Source organism: Capricornis sumatraensis, chromosome 9, assembly GCF_032405125.1.
Source record: "Capricornis sumatraensis isolate serow.1 chromosome 9, serow.2, whole genome shotgun sequence".
NCBI classification, from domain to species: Eukaryota; Metazoa; Chordata; class Mammalia; order Artiodactyla; family Bovidae; genus Capricornis; species Capricornis sumatraensis.
The window spans coordinates 41280394-41290063 of NC_091077.1; the positions used below are offsets into that span (position 1 = coordinate 41280394).

General features: G+C 34.3%; 1 protein-coding gene across 1 annotated transcript; it reads left to right on the forward strand.

Moving 5' to 3' along the window:
* The first annotated feature begins 5893 nt into the window (after positions 1 to 5893).
* LOC138085893 (olfactory receptor 2T33-like) lies at positions 5894 to 6826 on the forward strand. Its single transcript, XM_068980503.1, has one exon. It carries the CDS (start codon positions 5894 to 5896, stop codon positions 6824 to 6826), a length of 933 nt encoding a protein of 310 aa, XP_068836604.1.
* Positions 6827 to 9670: the final 2844 nt, after the last annotated feature.

A 9670-nucleotide genomic window follows, 5' to 3' on the forward strand; every position in this document is an offset into this window, starting at 1 on the left:
GCAGTGATCCAGGGGCCAGAGCTATGAAGACTAGGCGTCATCTACATAGTGGCTGTTCTGTGGTAGGTGAGTACCAGGACTTTGAATGTATAAAACTTGGGGTAGTATTCTCTAGTGTGCTTGAGTATTTTATCTTTATAATTTTAAGAAAGTATAATAATTCATAACAGTTTGAAAAGAGAGAAATTAAAGTATCTAAAATTAATTCAGCAGCATCATAATTATTCCCTTTTACTTTCTGAGAAAAATTTCAAATGTGAGTTTGCCTCTTTCAATTAATATGATATGTAAGACCATTCTGTTACATTGTAATGCACACTGCAATTTAATATTTCCATTATATATATTTTCATTACACATTTTAAAGCAACTTCAAAATCATTTTATGTATACATGGCATTTTTCATTTTCATTTGAGATATTTTAAAGAATGAAATCTAGAAAAAACATGTTATTAGCGGCTCCAAAGGATAAGGGTAGTTCTACGATTCTCATTCAATATTGCCAAACTCTTATGGATATTTTAAATTTTATCCTATCCTACACATTTTTCATTATATTCCAATTGGTAATGCATATTATCAAAGGAAACTTAAATCCAACTTTTAATTTATAAAAATATTATTTTTAATATGTGAATTTCTTTATAATGAAATTGCATTTTGTATGTGAATATTACATGAATTTATCAAATTGCAATTTTGCACAGTATATGGAGCTCTTCAGACTTGGAATTTGGTCAAGCTCCAACCCTATATCCTATTTGTTAGTATTCTTTCAGAAAAGTGATAGCTTTTTAGTACATAAAAATGGTAATGACTACTTTTTATAAGAACTCACTCAACTTCTGTTAATCAAATTAAGCATTCTTTTACACTATTTTATTTTACTCTTATATGCTAAGTCACTTCAGTCGTGTCCGACTCTGTGCGACCCCATAGACGGCAGCCCACCAGGCTCCACCATCCTTGGGATTCTCCAGGCAAAAACACTGGAGTGGGTTGCCATTTCCTTCTCCAATGCATGAAAGTGAAAACTGAAAGTGAAAACTGAAAGTGAAGTCGCTTAGTTGTGTCCGACTCTTAGTGACCCCATGGACTGCAGTCAACCAGGCTCCTCCATCCATGGGATTTTCCAAGCAAGAGTACTGGAGTGGGGTGCCATTGCAAAAACCTTATAATGTAATTATGCATTTTATTTTCAAAACAAAAATTTGAGACCCATTGAGTGTAAGGAATGTGCCTAACATCATGGAATTTACAGCTGCTAGAATACAAAATAGAAAGGTCTCTGTTTGAGGCATGGGACTACACACTTACCTCAATTCCGGCTGCTTGATTTGTGGATGACCTGGAATCCTCTGAGGGAGTTCTTTATTAATCTTTATGAAAGGACAAAAGTTTCTGTGTTCTCTTGGTTAAACTAACATTCATATGTATTTAAGCAAATATTTTTATAAATTTGCTCCATTTCTCTGCAATGAGATTTATTTGCCAGCAAAACTGATATTAGGAATTGCATCAATCCAGAGTGAATATGACCAATAGTTTTCATAATTTAACTAATTTATTAATTATTAATATATGAAAGTTGCTCAGTCGTGTCCAACTGGTTGACCCCATGGAATTCTCTAGGCCACAGTACTGGAGTGGGCAGCCTTTCCTTTCTGCAAGGGATCTTCCCAACCCAGGAATCGAACCCAGGTTTCCCTCATTGCAGGTGGATTCTCTATCAGCTGAGCCACAAGGGAATCCCAAATTCAGGGGTGCTCACAAGGGTATGGAATACAGGCAAGTCCTGATCCAGAGCTCCCGTATTTATTTTCATAGATTGATATGCCTCCAAATAAGCCTTCCCCAGTTGATAAAGAATCTGCCTGCAATGCAGGAGACCCCAGTTCTACTCCTGTATAGGGAAGATACCCTGGAGAAAGGATAGGCTACCCACTCCAGTATTCTTGGGATTCTTTGATCCAGGAATTGAACTGCGGTCTCCTGCATTACAAGCGGGTTCTTTACCAACTGAGCTATCAAGGAAGAATCCTTTGGGGTTCAGCTGGTAAAAAATCCACCTGTGGTACAGGTAGACCAGGGTTCGATCCCTGGGTTAGGAAGATCCCCTGGAGACAGTATTCTGGCCTGGAGAATTCCGAGGAATGAATAGTCCATGGGGTCCCAAAGAGTCGGACTTTTGCTTTTTTACTTAAATATAAAAAAAAAAACAACATGTAATCCAGCACATAAGTTTGAGAGTCTATTATCTTATTTTGTTGTTTACTCAAAGTATCTATCTTCTCACTATCAAGATGACAACTGGAACAACAACAACAGCAAAAATAAGGGATGTAACTTAGCATGGAAACTTAATTTCCAGAATGTGGATTCTGAACATATGTTGCTTTCTTTGCTACATGGTTTCTCCCCTTGATTTTCCATGGAAAAAATAATTTAGTCAAACTCTTTTAAGTGTGGAATTCTAAAATATTAATGTCTACTTCATTTAGCTATTGTGACATTTTATGAGAATGCATATCAAGATGTTAGCATAGTACTTGAAATAATTTCTATAATTATTATCCATATATGTCTGAGTTGTCACAACTGTAGCATGCTGATGTGGAATCAGAGTCTCTTCAGCTTTAAAATATATGGGCAAATTGAAGGGAAATGCTATACAAGAGTCAGAACAACTTATTTGACGAAAAGCATGTAACATAGAGCATCACAGATAGCCAAGCAGGGCAAAACTTTGCTAATTCTAGGGAAACCACATTAAAGTGGAGACAGAAATGAAACAATGGATAGAAAAGGATTTTTAGATTTTATACAACCAGAAAAACAACAACAGGTGATTTTATACCTCTTTCAATGTGCAGAACAATAACATAGATGTCTAGATATTGACTCTGAAATCTATCTTATTCTTTGAACTTTGTCAAACTACATGAAATAACATAGAATAATATTTCACCTTTTTATCCTAGTGCTTTAAAATTTTTAAGAAGGAAATATATTATTTCATGTTTGATAAGTTCCATGACACATTAAAACTCTTACAGTAAAAGCATAAGATGGAGAAGGAAATGACAACCCACTCTGGTATTCTTGCTTGGAAAATCCCATGGACAGAGGAGCCTGGTGGGCTACAGTCCATGAGTTCACAGAGTTGGACACAACTTAGTGACTGATCATGAAAATACATAAGAAAGTGTTTCACAATTAGTAATAATTGAAGAACTTATAGTCTTAGAATGACTAAACTTACTATGATCATATATCTTTGTTCTGTATTCAAAGAGTTCATAAATAGTGGATGGAATATAGAGTCCAACCCATAAAGATATTGTAAATACTATATCACCTAAATTGTTTCTAATTTAAAAAATGAGTTGAAATATATTATATGACAATTCTCAATTTCTGATTTTACTTACAAATTATTCTGGTGAAAAACATCTATTTATGGCTGATATTAATAGCAGCAATGTATTATTAAGGCTAATTTTTGCAGAGTTATTTTATTGTGCCATACAGTTTATAATGCACTTATATATACTTGTTCTCCTAATTATCAAATAATCTGAAAAGAAATAGATAACATTTTTCATATCAGTTTTTCACATAATGAAACTATTTTAACAATGTCTATTTAAATTACTAAAATTCATTCAGCTACTCATCAGTGACATAGATGTTCAAACTCAAAAAGCCTACTTCTGATTTCATTACTTCTAGATCATAAAATTAAAGAGAAACATTCTATTGGATTAGAAAGACAAAGGCTGCTATCAGTTCTCTAATTTTTAATGTGTATCATTAGTGAGCAACATGGCTTTCTGAATTTTAGATGTCCTTTTGCTTAAATGTGAAACATGTAGGTGTTTTACATGAGTTTTTATTTGGAAATATAACACTGAATAAATGTGTGAGGTTATCATAATGAATTGTTTAAAAGCTATTAGTTTAAAATAGTTTATTCTTCAGTTGTAAATCCATGCAAGACTTTCAAAATCATATTTAAAGTAACTCATCATATGAAAAATATGTCAAAAAAAAGAAAAATATGTCTAGAAGCTTGTCTTAAGCATGAAGATTAGTTGATTAGTTGATAATTTTCAATTTGAATAGAGAGTAGAAAGTGAATCCCAGCAGAGCAAATGAAGATAGTGCTGGAAGACAGTCTAGCAACCTATGAATTTCCTGAATCAGAAGTTAGGAAACTAACTCAATAAGGGTGTCGGTTACCTGAGGTCAAAAAGAGTTGAATTTGACTGAAGTGACTAAGCATGCAGCACCTACTTAAATCTCAAAAATATTTCCTAAGTGAATTTGGACATGATTTTGGATTTTTTTCATGTTATTTAAGTATTCTGTAATTCGGTCTCTATCCCTTTCAGTTCAGTTCAGTTCAGTTCAGTCGCTCAGTCGTGTCTGACTCTTTGCGACCCCATGAATCGCAGCACACCAGGCCTCCCTGTCCATCACCAACTCCCGGACTTCACTCAGACTCACGTCCATCGAGTCAGTGATGCCATCCAGCCATCTCATCCTCTGTCGTCCCCTTTTCCTCCTGCCCCCAATCCCTCCCAGCATCAGAGTCTTTTCCAATGAGTCAAGTCTTCGCATGAGGTGGCCAAAGTACTGGAGTTTCAGCTTTAGCACAGTCCTTCCAAAGAAATCCCAGGGTTGATCTCCTTCAGAATGGACTGGTTGGATCTCCTTGCAGTCCAAGGGACTCTCAAGAGTCTTCTCCAACACCACAGTTCAAAAGCATCAATTCTTCGGCACTCAGCCTTCTTCACAGTCCAACTCTATCCCTTATTTGCACTGAATCTGGCTTGGATTAACTGGAGGAATTTTATATTGAGCTACATGTTATTCAGCAACTCCCTAAAGGTAGAGCCTTATTGATTCACACCATGTAATAAAAAATGAACTCTAAAAAATACATTTTGTAAGGATAATATATTTGATAAGCATAGATAAAACTGAAAAATAATACCAAACTTATTCTGAACATATATTCAAACAGTTTGCATATGAATAATGAATAGTTTTATACCAATAACATTCACACTGTTATGGGCTGAGACAATCTACAAATGTAATCTAGACCATTAATGTTAAATAAATAATATATAATAGCTCAAATATACAACATGAGGTAACAAAAATTGTTAATATGTTTATATAGGTTGAGGAAGATATTTACTATATCAGGAACAAATCAGAACAGTGTACATAAAATACAGATAAGAAATTATTTAAATCTATAAGGAAAATTCAGACAACTCAATATTAATCATGGAAAAGAGATATTCACAGAAAATTTGAAAAAGTAATCTGATAGATTAATGAAGAGTTCTGGCTCATTCATTACTAAGGAATTTGTAAATTAAAACAAACTTTTTTTTTTTAACTTTTCTATTATTGGCCATAATTATTGCACATAACAATATCTAATAGTACCACATATAGAGGGATTTAAACAAAAATCAACAGTTGATAGGAGTGAAAAAGTTAGAGATTCAATTACTCAGATACTCCTTACTGACAAAATGTACAAAAATAATAGAAATGTAATTGATATTATTATGTATGCATATATAATTTATTTGGATAAAAAATAATGTGTAATTACAAAGATATGGAGGATAGGATGCCAAGCCAAACATCTGGTGCAGTGAAAGAATTTAAGTCATAATTTTTCCTCCAAGTCTCATTTTTTTTCTGTGCCATTGATCAAGTTTCAAAAGGAAATGCTCAAGCTTCCTTTTAAGCAAGTATCATTTTCTTTTTTTTGGGGGGGGGGGCGGATACTGCTACATTTATTTTCTTCTTTAAGCAAGTATCATTTTCTAATTATTCATTGTCTTCTAGGAATAACTGAAGCCATGGAAAATACAAATGGCACCACGGGAGTAAACTTCATTCTTTTAGGGCTCCTTAACTACACACAAACCCATCTATTCTTCTTTTCTGTGGTGCTCATGACCTTTCTCACCTCCCTGATGAGCAATATCTTCATGATAATGCTCATTCACATGGATTCCCGGCTGTGCACACCGATGTACTTCCTGCTTAGCCAGCTCTCCCTCTTGGACGTGATGCTGGTCCTCACTGTTGTTCCCAAAATGGTAGGCAACTACCTGATGCACATCAGGTCTATCTCTCCTGCTGGCTGTGGTGCCCAGATCTTCCTGTTTGTCACTCTGGAAGGGGGCGAGTGCTTTCTCTTAGCCGCCATGGCCTATGACCGCTATGCGGCTATATGTCATCCCCTGCGATACCCAATCCTCATGAATCAGAAGCTCTGCTTGCACATGACAGCCGGCTCCTGGCTTTTGGGAGGGGTGGATGGGCTGATGCAGGCTAGTGTCACCCTGAGTTTCCCTTACTGCCACTCTCGAGAAATCAACCACTTCTTTTGTGAGGCACCGTCGCTTGTTCGCCTTGCCTGTACAGACACCGTGATTTTCGAATTTTTCATGTATGTCTGCTGCGTCCTGATGCTTTTGATCCCAGTGTCTTTCATTTTGGCTTCCTACGGTCTCATCCTGATCACTGTGCTCCGCATGCATTCTGCTGAAGCCAGGAAGAAAGCTTTTGCTACTTGTTCCTCCCACCTGGCTGTGGTGGGGTTTTTCTTTGGCACCATCATATTTATCTACATGCGGCCCAAATCCTACCGTTCAGTGGCTGATGACAAGGTAGTCTCTGCCTTTTACACCATCTTCACACCTGTGTTGAACCCACTTATATACAGTGTGAGGAATAAAGAAGTCAAGGGGGCTTTTAGAAAGTGGCTGGAGAAATATTTTCAGTGATTTCTACAGTGAGCATTACTGGCATAATGGCATCACTCAGATTTAGGTTTCGTTTTGTGTCAATTTATTTTGTGTCAATATATTTTGCTTTCATGTTCCCAGTTTGCATTAATTTAAAAAACATTATATAATTCATATTTGGTAAATTAATTTAAATGACATGTGTTCTGTGTTCATACTTTGTCATGATACTTTTTTCTGAACTTTGAACCTCAGCGATAAGAATAAATGGCTGAGGCATTCCATCATAAGATATGCTGGACACCAGCCATGTAATTTGTATTTTGGGGTGTGTTCTTTTGTATGTATATAATGAAAATCATTAATTATGGTAAAGATGAATTATTTTTAAGGTAACTAATTGTTTTAAAAAAATAATTTGTACCTCACTTCATATAATTTTGATAAAATAAATTTCAAATGAATAATCAATATTAATATAAAATATGCATGTATATGTATGTATATATGAAAGTTGCAGGAAATATTCATTAAAATGTTTTCAAGGGAATTATTTCTCATGATTATATGATTTTAATTAGATAAACAGATTGGAATCCATACATTTAGATATTGTCAACATATGCAGTCATCATGGAGAAACCAGTCTTTATCTGAAGACAAAAAAAGCACTATTAAAATATATGTGATTAAATTCATCACATAAACTAACATTGATAATACACATTGGTTGTACACAGTTGTAATTGGAGCAAAAAATATCCAAGTTTCTTCCTTCACATGTTAAAGTGAAGAAAAATCTACTTTATATGAACTAATTTACAGATTTAAGAAAATCATATTTGATCACAAGAAAAAACCATAGGACTAAAGATTTTACCTCTTTTGAATAACTGAAGGGAGTGAATCTAATTGTACTGAAGAAGGATGGAAGTGAGGAAGGAAAGAAAGAAGGAAGAAATGTGGGAGAGAGGGGAGAAGGTAGGAAAGAAGGAAAGATTTATATTGTACTTATTTTGATTTGAACAGATTATCACTTTAGAAATGAAAAGTCAAGGGTCTCTTCCCCAAAATCCTTAAATATGAATTTTACTAACATTTTTATTGAGATATTGTTTATTTACAACCTTATATTAGTTTCAAATATTCAGCATAAGTGACTCAGTATCTTTACAGACTATATTCCATTAAAAATTACTAGAAGATAATGGCTATATTTCCTTTGCTATACTGTTTATTCTTGTTGTTTATATATTCTACACGTAGTAGTCTGTATCTCTTAATTCCATACAACTATATTGCCACTCCCACTCTCTCTGTCCTCACTGGTAACCACTAGTTTATTCTTTTTATCTGTTGAGTCTGTTTCTGCTTTGCTATGTCCATTCATTTATATTATTTTTAAATTTTCATATATGAGATATCATATAGCATTTATCTTCCTCTGTTTGACTTACTTCACTTAGCATAATGCCCTCCAAATCCATCCATGTTGCTGTGAATGGCAAGATTTCATCATTTTTTATGGTTGAGTAATATTTCATTGCACATACATGCCACTGTTTTATCCATTTGCCTGTTGATGGATACTTGGGTTGCTTCCCCATCTTGACTACTGTAAATAGTACTGCTATGAACATTGGGTTTATTTACTTTTTTTGAATTAGTGTTTTCATTTTTGAGGAGTATATAACCAGGAGTGGAATTGCAGCATTATATGATTGTTCTAGTTTTAGGTTTTTGAGGAACTTCTATGCTGTTTCCCAAAATGGCTATTCCAATTTGCATCCTCACCAGCTGTGTACAAGCATTTACTTTTTTTCACTTTCTTGCCAACATTGGTCATTTGTAGACTATTTTTTTTTGAGAGCTGCTCTGACAAGTGTGAGGTGATACCTTATTTCTCTGATTTACATTCTTCTAATAATTAATGATGTTGAGCAACTTTATTGTGCCTGTTAGCTACCTGTATGTCTTTATTGGAAAACTAAATTCCTCTACACATTTTTTTGATTGGGGTACCTTTTTTTTGATATTGAATTGTATGAACAACTTGAATATTTTAGATATTAAACTTTTGTTGGTTGTATCTTTTGAAAATATCTTTTTCCCTTTCTATAAGTTATCCTTTCATTTGGTAGATTTTTGTTCTGCTATGGAAAACCTTTTAAATATAGTTAAGTCTTATTTGTTATTTTTTTGCTAGGACTTTCCAGGTGGTTCAATGGTGAAGAATAAGCTTACAATGCAGGAGACTTGGGTTCAATTTCAGGGTCAGGAAGATACCCTGGAGAAGGAAATGGCAACATACCCCAGTATTCTTGCCTGGGAAATCACATGGGCAGAGGAACTGGATGAGCTACAGTCTATGGAGTTGCAAAAGAGTTGAATATGATTTAGTGACTAAACAGCTAGGAGATAGTTCTAAAAATATTTCTACCATATATTTAAAAGATTATTCTGCTTATGTTTTCTTCTAGGAATATTATGTTTTTAGTTCTTCCATTTAGGTGTTTAACCTATTTTCAATTTATTTTTGTATATAGTGTGAGGAAATGTTCTAGTCTTATTGATTTACATGTAACTGTCCAGTTTCCTCAGCACCACTTATTAAAAAGACTGTCTTATATGATATTATACATGTTTCAATGCCATTCTCCCAAATCATCCCACCCTCTCCCTCTCCCACAGAGTCCAAAAGCCTGTTCTATACATCTGTGTAATAAACCTCCAATTAAAATAAATTTATATTTTAAAAAAGACTGTCTTTTCTTCACTTTTAACACCTTCTAAATGATCTACCTAATCTCTTTCATTTAATTATCCCACATTAGCTCAGAAAACCTTGTCTATAGGTATTCAAGAGCAAACAAAAGAGAGAGA